The sequence below is a fragment of the Protomyctophum parallelum genome (assembly GCF_964188405.1).
Source record: "Protomyctophum parallelum genome assembly, chromosome: 1".
Taxonomy (NCBI): domain Eukaryota; kingdom Metazoa; phylum Chordata; class Actinopteri; order Myctophiformes; family Myctophidae; genus Protomyctophum; species Protomyctophum parallelum.
In genome coordinates this window covers 39,533,810-39,550,487 of record NC_139697.1, presented here as the reverse complement: position 1 = coordinate 39,550,487, position 16,678 = coordinate 39,533,810, and the positions used below count along the sequence as shown (strand labels likewise).

Below are 16,678 nucleotides of genomic sequence, written 5' to 3'. Positions count from 1 at the left end.
TGGGGACATATTGGTAATGAGCTCCTTGGGTGATTTATTTTGTATCAGCCCTGCACTTATTTGCTCTATGCTCCTCATCTTTTCCATAATGTTACTCTGTACCTAGGCTTTTATTTTCGTTTGCATAATGATTTCATCACTAATACTATTTTCTATCCATGTGTGTGTTTAATCATATTAGGGAACTGCCAGGAGGTCTCAGTGGTTCTATTCATGGCTAGGGGAGCCATATTGAAGAGGTGGGTGGTTTTGAAGGTTTGGAGGGCCTTTGAGCCAGGCATTTCTGTGGTTTGAATAACTGAGGTTTATACCTACTAACCCAGTAGCTACAATCCCTGGTCTGAACATGAAATTGGGTAATTGTAATGGCAACTGAATGTGCCCAGCCATCCCCATTGGTCCGGTAGGCAGAATTATCTCACACAACCTCACAGTTGAGTGAGTTGACTCAAACGGAGAATGCTAACCCTCAGTGGTGGAAAGTAACTACCGGTAACGGTATACGTATAAGTACAACTTTGAGGTATATTTACTTTGGCTTATGGCAAAGCTGTTTGTTGATCATTCATCATTGTCTTTCTATCTTGAAGTAAAGCATTCTTCGCTTGGGTTGCACAAAAGGCACTATTTAAATTCAACTTCAAGCTATTAATATTGCGACCATAGGTCGCATTTGGCATTTAGCCTACTATGAAAACCTACATCTCCCTTCCGTCAGGTAGTGTTATTCACCCACGCCTCCATATATGGTCACGCCTTGTGACATCACGCCTCCATATATGGTCACGCCTCGTGACATCATAGATACCCTTAGATGTCCATATATGGTTGTCATTGTCAGTCCATCACGCCTCGTGACATCATGCCTTGTGACACGCTCCATATGTCAATCTGACATCATCCTCAACCCTCAAGACACGCTATAGAACCTTGGCCATACTTTTTTTTCATTGTGCATTTTTTGGTCAAAGTTGATCCCATGCCAAAGCGGCAGCACTCACCCAGGATAGCCAGAGCCATACATGGAGAATCAGGCTACTTCACTACACCTCAGACAGGCAAATATTGTAGACTACTTTTCCCTCCACTACGAGTTTTAGTTACTAGTTAACTACTAGCTCACAGTGCCTTGCATAGGGAAACTTATAGATCAGCTATTTCTGAAAAAAGTAAAACATGAAAAGAAGGGGAAAGAAATAAAAAGTTAAATGGGTCATTAATAAGTTCAGTACTTTTGAGACTTTAAGTATATTTTGTTGTGTTTTTCATTTTAATAACATTTTGAATATGTTTGATTGAATATATTTTTATATTATGGAATTGGTACTTTTCCATAAGTAAAACACAAACAAACAAACAAACAAACAAACAAACAGTACTTCTTCCACCACTGGTATCAAGAGACAATAAATAATGCAGTACATCTATTAAATAAAATAATTGTGCCCAACAGAGGGGGGTGTGCTCCTCTCCAAAAACTCATGTTTTACCTTTCACCTCTCCAATCCGTCCAATCACCGCGAGACTTGCGCGGAAGGAAGTAGCAAACTCCGTCCGCCACGAGTGACAACCGAGCCCAGCCAATGGCGCGACGGGGACGGCCGCGAGCGGCCAATGGGCCCCCGCGGGAGGCGGGACCGCGCGTCCACCAGGGCATCCGAAAGAGGAGGAGGTGTTCCTGGCAGCCATCTTGGATGTTCAGAGTGATTGTTTAGCGAAGGGAATTTAATAAAAAATAAAATAAAAAATAAAAACGGAGAAAGCACCGTTGCACGGGAGAGGCTCACGTTTTAGCAGAGTGGAGCGCCCAGGAAACGAGAAATTAACCCGGGAAGACCCAGGTAAACTAAAAAACAAACCAGAGACGGTTATTTATTTACCTTTTTTTTGCCTCTCTCTCTCTCCCCCTGTGTGTGTGTCTGTCTCTCCTCTTTCCACAGCACATCACATAAGATAAACCCAGTTGCTTCTCAAACTTAATTTTTTTCCCCAGGTCCCCCCATAACTCTGAGAGTATACGAATGGAACCAAATGGACCCGTTCCATTTGTATATACTCTCTGAGTTACAGACCTGTAAAGGGGTCCATTTGGATTGGAACCCCCCCTCTCAAGGAACCCAGAGAATATCCCTGATGGATTCCCCACTTTGTGAGAGCCAGTGTCACTGTCAGAGGCAGAGTATAGCCCGGTTGTAGATGTGATCTCCGCATTCACGGGTCAAGTTGCTTGTTGATCTTTTAATAGGAGATGCTGAACTTTCTTTGTGCCAACGTGGCTGCTATAACTTTGGCTGAGGAGGAGTGAGTTCTTGTGGAAGTGCCACACTGTCCACACACACTTATGTGGTACATAGTCTTGGGTGCAGATCAAGACCAGTCTTATCTTGTTGCATTTTACAATTTAGGCATTCTTATCAGACGCTCAATAATAAGCAAGATAAATGATCACTTTAATAGATGGCAGAGAGAACAGTGGCTGAAAGAAACTAGGTTACCACCAGGCAAAACCACGAATTTAGCATCTGTCTAGACATCATGCTATCAAAATAGCATTCTTTACATTTAAACTATGGGATACAATGAATGAACTAGCATCTTGTCTCAACAACATGGCATCTCTACATTCTGTACATACATTGAAACTAATGGGATACCATGCGAACAATGAACCTATCTAAACAACATGATGATATCTAAATTGTGTACATTAAAATTAGGATACCAGGTGTAAACCATGAACCTACAGTAGCATCTGTCTAGTAAATGGCATGCTATTTATTTAAATCATATTCGATACAACTCTAAGATACCAGGCAAACGATTAACCTTGCATCTGTCTAAACATCAGGCTATCTATTAAAATAGGGAAAAAACATTATTTCCAGTTGTTTATTGGTTGGGATTCTCTAGGATTATAAGATTCCAGTTCCACACAGAGCACAAATGGAACCAGTAAAGGTACATTTGGTTCCATTTGTATTTTGTACATTCAGAGCTATGGTGGTACTTGAAATTTAAGTGAAAACCACTGGATTGGGTAGCAGACGTAAAGTCCACATAAATTACCAGATAGTGTGACAAAACTGTTTCCGGAAACAGTTCCAACTTCCAAGTGTGAATGATGGAACCAATTCCGGTAACTCAATGTTGGATCCTCGATTCCTCCGGTTCTAGTCCCCTGCCTGTGTTGTTTATAAACACTTCATGTGAATGATCTCTCTCTTTCTGTTATAATGCTGACCACACACTCACAGTAGTCTGTCTTAATTTGGAGTCGACCAAACCGGGTGGCTAGAGAGAACGCGCTCGCCCCGGGTCAAATCCGGCGACCTCGGCGCGGTTTCCACCAGCCAGAGCCATAGAGTAAGACAGAGTTATGCAAACTCCATTCACTTCATGGGGCCAGTCCAATGGCGGCTCCTCTACATAGACTTCTATTGAATGGGGACAACCGGAAGTTTACGGAATGCATTGGACTGGAGTCTATGGGCTCGCGCGAGTACATGAACCACGTGACCGGGCTGTTTTCTGCCCCCTCAATATCGCAACTCTTCTATTGGATGGCTCTTCCACCAGCTATTCCAAATAGTAACCTCAGTAAAACTATGCCTAAACCTAAACTTATTCCAAAACTATGCCACAGTAAAACAAATAGAAGATTGCGAGGACCGCCGGGGGCGAGCGTGTTTTGGGGTGAGCGTTCCGGTTACCCCTGGGCTGTGATGCTTGAAACACACTTGTTTGCAAAAAAATTAATTGATACTCAGCTAATGAGCTGCTTTGTTGCAGTGTGTTAACATGGGTTCAGTGTTGGTCTGTTGGAACATGCAGAGTCCTTTCGCAGACTTTTGATGTATGCAGACTTTGATGTTGGCTGGTGGGCTCCTCGCCTGTTAGATCCAATTTCCTTTCGTGTGTGTGTGTGTGCACGCACGTGTGCATGTGTGTGCAACTGGCTGATGATGACTGTACGTTATTGAAATGGACACCGGCTGTCGATAATGATGTGGACTGGCTGGGATGCAGCTAGCCTAGGGGACCATTCCGCTGTATATAGTATGGAGTCTATGGACAGAGTAGCAGAGGTGTTCATAACTCTGCTCCATGGGGGCGCCGATGGCAGAGTGGTTAAGGCGCATGCCACATACCGTATTAGGGTCTAAAATGGTAAATGGTGCATTTATATAGCGCCTTTATCCAATGCGCTTTACATAGATTGTGCATTACATTCACCCATTCACACACACATTCATACACCGGCGGCAGAAACCATGCAAGGCAAGGCACCAACCAGCACATCAGGAGCAATTAGGGGTTCAGTGTCTTGCTCAAGGACACTTCGACACTAACTCTGGGGGAGCCCGGGTTAGAACTGGCAACCTTGCGGTTGCCATCCAGCCACTCTACCCCTGAGCCACCACCGCCTAATGCAGCCTGACGGCGGGTCGCAGGTTCGATTCCCAAGCACGCCGGTGATGTTTGCTGTGTGTCACACTCTCAGTCCATCTCTCTCCTTTTTCCTGTCACCTCCAAAATATATATTAGAAATATGTATAACTCTGCTCCATCATGTTGCTCTGGGTCAGATCTGGGATATTAAACCTTTTTTTTTTTAAGTACATTTTTCATGCTTTGGAATGGTCAGAAAAAAACGTACAGGTCCTATGTAAGGATAGCGTCAGGCAAAAGTTTCTCCAGATTCATTTTTCAAGATTTGTTTTACGCTTTTGTGCCTTTTTATTGATAGTCACAGTGAAGAAAGAGGGAGAGAGATAGAGAAGGGGAGAGACATGAAGCAACGGTCGTCATGAACGGGACTCGAACACGCGACCCGCTGTCAGGCCAGAGCCTATATGTGGCATGCGCTTGGACCTTTAGGCCAGCAGGCTCTCCAGATTCAGTTGTTTATCATTATAGTAACAAACACATAGTATTTACTATTAATAAATATAGTATCATCATTATTATAGTATCATACTATCATTATAGTAACATTTCACATGTCATATCTACAATGCTGTTAATAGATTGCTTCTAGTCTGTGTGCTCACAACAATAAACACAGACCTCTCTTTCCATCTAGGCTTCCAAAATAATTTCACGTTCATTTAAACTATTGAATTATTCAGCAAAATTGTCAGAATCACTTCAATCACCTGAATATATTCATCTGTGGGAAAAATGGTAAATATTTGATCTGCAAGCTATTTCAGCTATTTATTTATGAAAACCTTTGAAACTATACAATTATTACATGCATGGCCTGTTTTGGTCATTTTCTATTATTGGTACCGGACTACCGGTCATTGTTCAGTCATTTCTTTGTATATTATTATTATCTGCCCTGTGCAATTGTTTTTTGACAAAGTCTGAAACAGCAAAGATTGATCTGTTTAGTAGAAAATGTGAACCCAAGTTACAAATAAAAGTGATTATATAATAATTGTGACAGGTCTACCTGTATCCGGAACTACCGTAGAAGCCTTTCCTGAGCTAATGTGAAAAGCTTGTTCCTTGTGGCCTCGCTCGCTGCATGCGACAGAGCAGGCTTTCCCCACCGTGTTTGTCCTCGTGCCACCTGTCCTTAACTTCGTTAGCTCAAATCAACAGAGCTCAGAGGGTTCGCCGCCACAATCTGAAATGCAATGAAAAAGTAATGTGTGCTGAAGTTGTTGTGGTAGTGAGTTAACAACATGCATGGACTGAGGAAGGCTTGGACTTAAAAAAAAAGACAGGAAAAATTAAGTGGGATGTCTTCTTTAGTGGTTAGAGGGACAGTGAGTACCAGGTTTGTTAAGAGACGATGTGACCGACGGCAGCCGCATATCGACTGTGGAATGTCCAATACTGTTACTTACTTACAAATTCAAAATAGAAGATCGGCAAGCTCTAAACACGTCGATTTGTTTGTGCCGCATATCGAGCTATTTTTGATACTTTTCTCATTTTGTGTCAAGCTGTAGTAGTATTACCAAGTAGGGGGTTAGGGTGTTAATTTGAGGAAAACGCAATATGGAAATAAGAAGTTTGTGCCCGACAGCAACGATATCTTCTGGCTTGTCAGTGCCCTTGAGCAAGGCATTGAATCCTGCACACCCACAAATGTAGATTCTATCCTAGACAGGCTGGTGGTGTGATTAAATGTCTTGTGCCGGACTGCATTAATTTGTTAGGAAATGTAATTGAAATACATACTACTGTATAGTGTATACTGTATACTGTAAGTAGTGTACCTCAAGTTCAATTAGCATAATATCAATTTGCTGAGAACATTATCAATTCACTTAAGGCTTTTCCAAAGTACCATGGTTAGCAAAGATACACTGCTGCAGTGCACAACATGATGCCATTATGAGCTGCTCAATGCCCACAACAGAAGACTGATAGACGGTGTGTGCTGGCGCTTACGTGCAGAACCACTAAAAAGAGCATTTATGGCATGCCTTGCATTATTGTATCTGCCGGAGTATTATGAGCAACTCTTAGCCATCAGTAGCCTATAATTAGGCCTTTTACGAAACTAAGCCTGTTCCCGACTAAGAATTTATATAGTCGAATCTGATTGGCCAAATGTTGCCTATAGTCGACTGGTAGTCGAATCATTAAAAAACAAACAAACAAAAAATCCACTGAGAGATTGTCTGTCTGATTCGACTGCCAATTTACAGAGGATCGTTCCATTTGGGCTGTGGAGGTGCTTAATATCACATTTTACATACTTGCTTGGTTTCTTCCAATAAATCATGACACATATCCTATTTTTGGCACTATTCGTTATTAATTCCACAGAGTGGGACAATCTCAGTCGAATCATGATTTATTTTCATTATTTTTTGCATGATTCAAAAGAGATTTGCAGTCGAATCGGACTCGGTCAATCTATTTAGTCGACTAATCGAGGTTAGGTCTAGTAAAAATAATACAGTATTTTGTTTTCTGTACATTTCTTCAAATATTGCCCTTAGGTGCAGGTTTCATATCAATACTGGTGCTGTATCCTTGTGGAGATCATTTCATGCATTTCATTCGTAAAGCTAAGCAAATTTTCTTTGGTTTTGTCCACCCACAGTGAAAGAAGGCATGAAGACAGCATCCTAGTTTTCAGCCATGGCCGATAAACGAAAACTACAAGGTGAGATGAATTTCTCTCTCTCTGTGTGTGTGTGTGTGTGTGTGTGTGTGTGTGTGTGTGTGTGTGTGTGTGTGTGTGTGTGTGTGTGTGTGTGTGTGTGTGTGTGTGTGTGTGTGTGTGTGTGTGTGTGTGTGTGTGTGTGTGTGTGTGTGTGTGTGTGTGTGTGTGTGTGTGTGTGTGTGTGTGTGTGTGTGTGTGTGTGTGTGTGTGTGTGTGTGTGTGTGTGTGTGTGTCTGTGTCTGTGTCTGTGTCTGTCAGCGGCATCACGTGACGTGTTCTGTCTGTTTGCGACTAGAGCCAAATAGCCGTAGCAGGTAGGTATATTTTCATTTTGTGCCAAGTTTTGGGTATTCATTCTGAGATGCACAGAATTGACAGAAGGAGTGAATAATGAGACCGATTCTATTTTTATTCAGAAATGTGTACAGTAGCATAACATGAATGTGGAAGCAGTGCTGTTGTGTTTATCCCATTATTTGGATGTTTGCAGTGGGTAGAGGTTTGGAAGGTACAGCACAAAGTAGAAAGTTGAGACAGTAACTGCAAAGTATTCGAGATTGGATACATGGATTAAAGTTCTCAGTCGCCATGACTGATTTCAGTCATTTTAATTCCATTAGAAGTCTTCTATGGAAGACTGTTCTGTTCATATCTATCTACTTGTAGATGGGCTGTTTTTGGTTATTATCTGAAGGATTTGTAGTGGTCAAACTAGCAATGTGTTCAAAAGCATTGTCCATAAAATCTTAATAGTCTTGGTTCTCTCAGACATCTTTTGTATAAAAGCAAAGGTTAAGTCTCACTTCTTCACCTGGTTGGCAGTTGGCACTGTCTCGGACAGCAGGAACAATATTACTAAAATGTCATAACGTTACATATTGTGGTAACTGTTTAGTCTAATCTCACATTAGGAAGGACTTGGGGTCATACAAACATTTTCAAGCCGTGAGATTTTATTTTGCTTTAATCCACGTGGACGACTTGTTGGACCTTTGCTGTGACTCTCTCACTGTCAGCTTTACCTGTAGCATGGTGTGCATCACCTTGATGCTAAATGGAACCTCCAGCCAGCAATCCCCTATAGCGCTGGACCTTTACCCCACAGGAAAACATGAGGCATTAGCACTTCAGCAGCTGTGACAGATAGTAATGTATTATTACAGAGGAGGTTGGCTGCCTCCTGCTAAAAATATCACCAAGAAGACCGCATCTAATGCCTTGGTTTATACTTTGGTCGCGTGCCGGCCCGCTGTCCTCGTATGCCTAAAAATATCCGATCTACAAGATCGCGGCGTGTTGCGGTGCGACGTGCTGTGAGCTTGTAAAGATGTAAAAGGCTAAAGTCGTTTAAGGTGAGACTTTATTGAATGGTCCTCCTAGAGAAGTATTTTTTGTCATTTCACTTGCTGTCTCTCCTCAGTGACACCTCTCACATTCTTGCTCTTCCTCTTTATATATTCATCATTAGCCACCTCCCCCTTTCTCTCCATCTCTTTCTCAGCCCCCTCCTCATTCCCCCGGCCCCCATCATGACAAGAGAATGTCCGCTCACCAAGCACGATAAATAACGATAATTATGTGAGCGTTCAAAAAGATGAACGATAGCAATGTTATGCAAACAGTGGCACCAAGCACTCACTGTGTGCAGTCCAGCAGCCTGTGTCACAGAGATCACACGGAGGGGGTGAGTGACGGCGAGGGAGATTCTGTGCGCTAAAAGACATATGCAATAGGACAGTGGTTCTCAAACCTTTTCATGTCAAGGACCCCAACATGATGTGTATTTGGCTGCAGACCCCCATCATCTAAAAAATATTTTGTGCCAGGCGCAAAGATTTGAGTTAAAAAGACGAGCTTTCATATCTGCTACTTTTGAATAGCCATATAAAATATGGTTAAAGTCAAAGTGGTTGGCCCAGGCCGTAGCGTAACGGTCTGGGCACCGGACTGGTGATCCAGTCGCGGTGTGCCGCAGGTTCGACTCCCGAACCCGACACGGCCTTTACCGCATGTCATCCCCCCATCTCTCTCCCGTTTCCTGTCAGCCTACTATCTGTCCCTTAAAAAAAAATCAATAAAAGACGTAAAAAAAAAAAAAAAAAGTCAAAGTGGTTAAAATGATTGCGACGCAATATAAGCAAATTTTGCTGGAGACCCCCTGGTACCTAACCTGACTCCGCCAGATTGCGGCAGTATTGGCTCTCTCAAGAAAAAAAAAACGATAAACTGGAAGCAGCGGGACAAAAATGATGATATCTCCAATTCTCCATAATCATTTTGAGTTGTAGTCTTGTTAGGTTGTGTTTACATTTGCACTGTGCGGCAACGCTTCAATACATCATCAGTATCGCATTGATCCCGCCTCTAGCGGCCGCATATCTCTCCGCTCAGAAATGGCTCGGAGTACATCGTCTCTGCCCGAGAGGGACCAGATTGCGAGCAGTTGGAGGAACTCACTGCTGCCACCAGCTGGCGGAGTCAGGTTAACCTGGTACCCACCCGAGTTGAATTATTTAATTATTCTTAATTATTTGGGGGCCCACTTGCAATATCCTCATGGCCCACAGGTTGTGAATCTCTGCCCTGAAGTAAGAATCAGTCTGTCTCTCCTGTCTACGTCATCCCCCTAACCTACTTCTAGAATCACTGCCATTGTCTCATATCTCTCTCTCTCTCTCTCTCTCTCTCTCTCTCGATCTCTCTCTCTCTCTTATCAGAACTAATCTTATTTGTTCATACTCGTCTATCCTGCTTGTTTTCCTCTCTGCTTGTAGTCTATCATTTTGTCACACTCTAATAATCCCGAGTGTGCCCACAGAAACTACAGTAGACCACCTTTTCATTCAAGTTTTATTTATTCTAAAAGAACCCCATCACAATACATCAAAAGATCAGGAGAAGGAAAACAAAAAGTATACATGTGAAGGCTACAAATAGAAGCTAAGACAAATTTCAAAACGATCTAAAAACAGTTGCATATTGTCTCTCCTGGAGTTTCCCCTGGTGCTCTACCTCTGTATTCCTCCTCCCCCTCTCTCCTCCATCTGTCTGTCATTGTCTCCACCAGGCCGAAGGCATGGGGAGAGAGTATGTTTTGCACTCCGTCCGTCCGTGTGTCCGTGTGTCCGTGTGTCCGTGTGTCCGTGTGTCCGTCCGTGAACAGCTAATCTCGGCCACCGTTAACCCGGTCGATGCCACATTTTGCACACACACTCCCTGGATGCCAACCATGAACCTCTGCCCCAAACTTTCCAGAACGGCCTGTTATAGCGCCACCAGGAGGCCGCTTTGTGCAAAACAAGTTTTTGCACAGCACACCTACAGATTTTGTCCAAACATCACGCAAATTGGTACACAGTCTCTCTAGAGCCATTCAACCAAACCGGTCTTTCAGATTTCTCAGACTCCATCCTGATTGGTTAAGATTGGCTTCCAAAGTTCACAGGAGTGCTCAGCTTCAAACAAAATGCTGCAAATCATGAACACATCGCGTGATTTCCGTGAAATTGTGCACCCACATTCCCACTAGGCCGAGGACGAAATGCCACATGAACAATTTCAACTCAGCCTCAAGGTGGCGCTATAACTGGCCCAAAAGTGTTTTTACCTCTAACTGCACGGATCTGTGGATAACCTGGTGGAGACCTGTGCCCAGAAGGGCACTTTTTCTAGTTTCTGATCATCCTCCCTCCCCCCGCTCTCTGCCTCTCATCAAGTCACTGATGTCTGGCCTCCTTCACTCTGCAACACCCCCCAACCCCCAACCTGCCTCAGCTGTGCCACTCTCAGTCTCGCTGTTACAAGAAAGTGTATTCAAATGTTTACTTTGAGATGTTTACAAAGGTATCGATATACTGCATATACTTGATGCCATCGCCCCGCGACAAGCCATGAGCTTGTTAATCGGCTGTTTTAGAATAGCGTGTGTAATACAATTGGGCTTAAGTGGTTGTTGTATGTTTTCTAATAATTGTCCTATATTAAAATTGCCTAGAGGATGGGTGGACACATGGACTGTGGACGTCACAATCATAACGTCCGGACTGCACCGAACTTGACACTGTTCAGGGGTCACACCAGGGGCCATGTTGTACAACCCAGCTTACTGCTGCCAGGGGCAGCTGGAACGCTCGCCCCAAAACACACGCGCCCCCATTTATTTTGCAGCCCGCTTGCCCATAACTGTTCTTGGATTCTAAGTTCAAGGTTAGGATTCAGGAATAGGTTCAGGCTTAGGCATAGTTTTACTGAGGTTAAGGTTAGGAATAGGTTCAGGCTTAGGCATAGTTTTACTGAGGTTAAGGTTAGGAATAAGTTCAGGGTTAGGCATAGTTTTACTGAGGTTAAGGTTAGGAATAAGTTCAGGGTTAGGCATAGTTTTACTGAGGTTAAGGTTAGGACTAAAGCTAGGTTTATGTATAATTTCACAGAGGTTACGCTTAGGAATACCTGGTGGCGGCAGGCGTTCTTGTATCCCCCCCCCCCCCCCCCCCCCCCCCCCCCAGTGGCCTCCATTCTGCACTAAACTTGCCATGAACACAGACGTCTGTCATGAGAATAATCACACCACAGCAGGGTTGGAGAGCAGTGTGTTTCAGATGGCCATAATGTGGTCACCTGACCATTGCGCTGGTGGTCAGCGCAATTCAGGACTTGATTTGAAGGCTTGAAAATCTAGTGATAACTAAACTACTAAAGCTGTTGTGTGGTAGTGTAAAAAGATACAATATTTGCCTCTGAGATCTAGTTAAAAAAAGTATCAAAATTGGAAATACTCCAATACTAGTAAAATAAATATATCTCAAAATTGTAGTTAAGTACTACTTTCACTACTGTTCCCCCAACACATTCCTCAGACTCCTCGACCCCCCCCCCCCCCCTCTCCATTCTGTCCCAGTTTCTCCTCCTCCAACCAGTGTTGCTTATTATGGCTTATTATGAGCGACCTTTTCTGTAACGTTGCTTGTTGTAAATATATGTACCTATATATTTTTGGGGCTTGTTTTTAAAATGTAGTTGCTTTTTTGAGCTTGCTCCCCAAAATACAATGTATTTGTCCGAGGACGCCCATCTGGAATTACAACATTGTAGTTAATTGTCATACAAATAATAATTTGGGATTAACGATTACATTTTTGGCATTTCTGTTTTTGGCATTGAACATTGGAATACATTTAAAAAATTATCCAGAGAATCGTAATATAACATTGCACAGGGCAGATGTGACAAATAACTTTTAAGTATACAATTACAGTAATAATGTTATACTTGACGATCTATAAGCTTGTATACCTGCTATTTCTGCTTTTTTATATTTATATAATTGTGACAGGCCTGCAGATCTATACAAGCTCATAACGTGTCACACATCGGTGATCGGCTATTTTCAAATAGCCAATGTATATATAGGTTTAATAAAGTGCTCATGTGGCCTATATTAGTCTCCTCTTTTGGTGCTTGTTGTTTTCAAAGACCCGGCTGTGCTTATTTCTCGCGCAAAATCTGGCAACTCTCAGCAGCGTCCAACCTCCATCGACCTTCTGTCCTTGGTTCCCGCTCACCCGCCTGTCGCCGTGACGACGCCGACGGTGCATTTTTAACCACGTCCGTTCGTGGTGACACATCATTCCCGCCTGGGATGAGGGTGGTGGTGGTGGGGGGGGGGGTTGGGTGTTCTCCCGCTTGCTTACAAGAATGTGCAGCTTTTACGCCATGCATCTTTGATGAGATGCCAGCCATGTTCCGGAAGAGAGAGAGAGAGAGAGAGAGTGTGTGTGTGTGTGTGTGTGTGTGTGTGGGCGCTTAATGTGAGCTTAAATTGGTTATTATTAATGAAAAATATTAGCAAGAGCTTGTGACTAAATAATAAATACATTGGTGACTTAATGCATCATATACTGACGGTGTATCCTGTATTTATACTGTGTGTGTGCGCGCATGTGCATGCAGGTAGTCCAGGTGTGTACACATGATGTGATTGGTTCTGAAGGCACTTACTGTAAACACTTACACCCTTTATTACTTCCCACAGGGCCCTACACTAGTGGCTTTTACATTAAATTGCTCTGAAATACCTACATTGTAAATTGTAAATGCACGCCACCCGACACCCTGCATAAATAGTACAGAAAATGTTGTATTTTCCCCCATCTCGGTGGTGTGATGAGGTATGAATTACCGGTAGGCCTAAGCTTGACGTTTGCTCTGTGTTCTTCTCTTGCCCTCTACATCCAGGTGAAATAGATCGATGTCTGAAAAAAGTAGCGGAGGGGGTGGAGCAGTTTGAGGACATCTGGCAGAAGGTAAAGGATAAGAGAGAATTTTATTTTATTTTATTTCTATTAAGGATCCCCATTAGCTGGTGCCATAGCAACCAGCTAGTCTTCCTGGGGTCCACATAAGAATAAACATTACAGTAGACATACAATTACAAATACACATTTGTTAAAAAGTCAGTATTCAACTTACATTTGTTCGGATAAAGAAGATTACAAGTGAGAGCGTGAAAACAAAAAATCAATAACACACAACACTGTATCAAATGGAATTCTAGATGCTTTTTAAACGTTAAATTACTGTAAATGCAACAGAGGACGCAGAGAAGACCTGGGGATATTGGGGAAAACAGGGGCGTGACTGTTCTATTGTAGCCTAAGCTGTTCTGCCTTCTTCCATGTGATATCCTGTTCCTGTTTTTGACTTGCCAAACATATGTGCGGCTGTTTTGGCGTTGATCGATGCTGCACTGTTCGAATCCCAAGATTAGTTGCTGTGTTCCTCACACTTTCAACCAGGTTTGTCCCCATTTTGGGCATATTTTGTGGAAAAAGAGAGAAAAGTAAAAAAAAATGTTCACATTCAAACTGACTCAACTGTTAGGCACTGGCACTGCACAGCCCTTCTTGTTATCATATTGCTGTCAACCAGCATGCAGAATTCTGCAACTGCCGATATGAGTTTGGTCGGTGTAGCTCATATCGCCAGTTGCAAAATTCCCGCAGCAAAGAATCAATATTTCTTTAAATAAAAAATAAAATCCTTATTACGCAACATCCACACAGTTGTCATTGTGGGTGTTGGGTGCACATTGTGTCTGAAGCCGCCTGTTCCTCGTCTGCCCCCCCCCACGCAGCTTCACAATGCAGCCAACGCCAACCAGAAGGAGAAGTATGAAGCCGACCTCAAGAAAGAGATTAAAAAGCTACAGGTGAGGAGGCTCTCTTTTCACTGGGGCATTCAGTTTGAGTTATTTGTGTTTGAGTTGAGTTGGAATGAGTTGAGAGGTTAAAAGCATTGGTTCTCAAACGGATTTGTGCCAAGGACACACACACACACACACACACACACACACACACACACACACCACTCACTCACTCATTCACACACGCATTCACACACGCATACACACTAAGGTTGGGCGATATGCCAATTTTTTTCAACCGCCCATCGTCTGACCAAGAATCGGCGATTGACGATGTATTCGTGTCATAAAAGTAAAGTGAGAACAGCTCAGATCTACAAGCTCTTAAGCTGCCTGTTTTTGCAGCTCCGTTCGCTAGGCGTTGAGAGCTTGTAGATCAGTCTGTTTCTGCTGCGCAGCCAGGGTAACTTGCTCCCTTGCCTCCGCGCACCGGTCTGTCGGAGGCTCGAAGCGGAGCCCACAAGCTCCTGCGGCCGGGCTGATCCACAGGCTCTCAAGGCATTGCGTCCTGCCTGTTTTTGCAGTGCCGTTCGCTACGCGTTGAGAGCTTGTAGATCTGTCTATTTTTGCAGCGCTGGTGTCGGGGTTCGTTCACGTTGATGATCCCCGAGCCTATACAGTGGAGAAGTCTTGAGCACAGGCTCAGAGGGGCGCTAACTCTAAGCTAAGCGCTAAGCTAACATTGCCCGAGCCTATACAGTATAGGCTCGGGGATCGTTAGCTTAGCTTAGCGTGTAGCTACTGTTTCAACACACTGAACTAACTTCATCTATACTAACACTACCAGCCTGTGTTTTATTTTTTTCCCCCGACTTCACGGGTGGCGCATTGGGATTGTGATGAGACACGAGACAGCAGTGTGCATTCTGTTGTGACTGTATATTATTAAACTGCATGGGTCTGGACTCCGGAGCTTAAACAACATGTAGGCTACAGCCTCCCTCGGCTCTTACGGCTGCCGTTAGTGCCGTTCCCCGATGCTGCTGACAGTGCTGAGTGCGGGGAGTCGGACTGTGGGAGCATACCATTATAACGGGAGGAGGGGATTTCCACCCGGCCGCTTGCTGGCCCAAATTGATTCACATGCTGCTCACACTTTACAGGTTAATTGGGCTAAATCGTCCCGAAAAATCGCCTAATAAAAATATTCGGCGATTGGATTCGTATATTCGCGATTGACGATGTATTCGTATCGTCACCCAACCCTAATACACACAAAAGCTCATCTTCTAACTATTGTGTTCTTTTGTGTCTGGACTAGCAGTGTGTGTGTGTGTTTGTGTGCACATGCCAGGCATGACAATGTGTGCTTATTCATGTTAAGTGATGCAGTCGGTAGGTTGTGTATGTGTACACAGTCTGCGCGCCAACATGATTGTTAATGCGCAATATATTCAATATCATAGCAGTCAGCCATGGTGTTACCATGAACACCAAAACACTACCCCAAGCCAAGCTCTCTCTCTCTCTCTCTCTCTCTCTCTCCCACATAGGCACGTGCGCGTATGCCATCCCTGACTGCACATGACCAGTCCCTGCATGCTGAAACCTTTTAACTCGACTCACTCTCTCTGTCTTTCTCCCTCTCTCCCTCCTCATGTCGGTGGTGTTCTTGCACTATCCTGTCGTTCCCCCAGCGTCTTCGAGATCAGATCAAGACATGGGTGGCGTCCAATGAGATCAAAGACAAACGGCAGCTTGTAGAGAACCGCAAACTCATCGAGACGGTAAGTAGACGCAAAACGCACGTTGGCACGTTTGTTGTCGACTTCCTCCCAGCCAGGTGACTTGATGATGATGACGCCACAGGTTGTGTCACTCAGTGGTCCGCAAACGTTTTGGCCGTTTTGGCCTCCCTATCAGACTATTTCCGTCAGGGAACCCTCATGAAAACCTTTGCCGGCAAAAATAGATAGATAGATGGATAGACTGATTTATTATCCTGCTGGCGGAAATCAGTCGCCTAGAGCTGGCAAAGCAGTTAAGGTTACAAAGTTATAGGTAAATGGTAAAAAACATAAAAAGCACTGTATACAGCAATACAAGGCAAAAGAAAAAAAGGAAGCGTCCACAATACAAAGCAACCTTAAAACGGAGGTAAAAACAAATAGTGTCCATCACAGTCAGCGCCTCATAAATGTCTCAACATATCCCGTCGACATAAAAGCAACATATAAAGGTCAGAAGTGCCATTGACCTTCTGTGAAGGGGACTTGTGCACAGGTGATACAAGCACTGCTGTGAGCCTCTTGCTCCTGCCTGCTCCACTGCTCTCTCGGGGTGTTACTATTCTATTGGTTGTAAGATGCAGATGAGATGTATAAGCAGTGGCAAAAGCAAGCAAA

General features: G+C 43.7%; 1 protein-coding gene across 4 annotated transcripts in view; it reads left to right on the top strand.

Moving 5' to 3' along the window:
• Nucleotides 1-1,680: 1,680 nt before the first annotated feature.
• Nucleotides 1,681-16,678, top strand: part of LOC310868617 (CCR4-NOT transcription complex subunit 3-like) — a 49,740-nt gene continuing 34,742 nt past the window's right edge. For 2 of the 4 annotated variants that reach the window (XM_083779073.1, XM_083779072.1), the window contains exons 1-6: nucleotides 1,681-1,841; nucleotides 7,070-7,132; nucleotides 13,367-13,434; nucleotides 13,894-13,926; nucleotides 14,265-14,339; nucleotides 15,971-16,060. In XM_083779073.1, coding sequence (XP_083635199.1) covers nucleotides 7,108-7,132; nucleotides 13,367-13,434; nucleotides 13,894-13,926; nucleotides 14,265-14,339; nucleotides 15,971-16,060 — 291 coding nt within the window. In that variant the 5' untranslated portion in view covers nucleotides 1,681-1,841; nucleotides 7,070-7,107. The remainder of the gene's footprint in view (nucleotides 1,842-7,069; nucleotides 7,133-13,366; nucleotides 13,435-13,893; nucleotides 13,927-14,264; nucleotides 14,340-15,970; nucleotides 16,061-16,678) is intronic. The other 2 variants (XM_083779075.1, XM_083779074.1) reach the window with 1 other exon arrangement.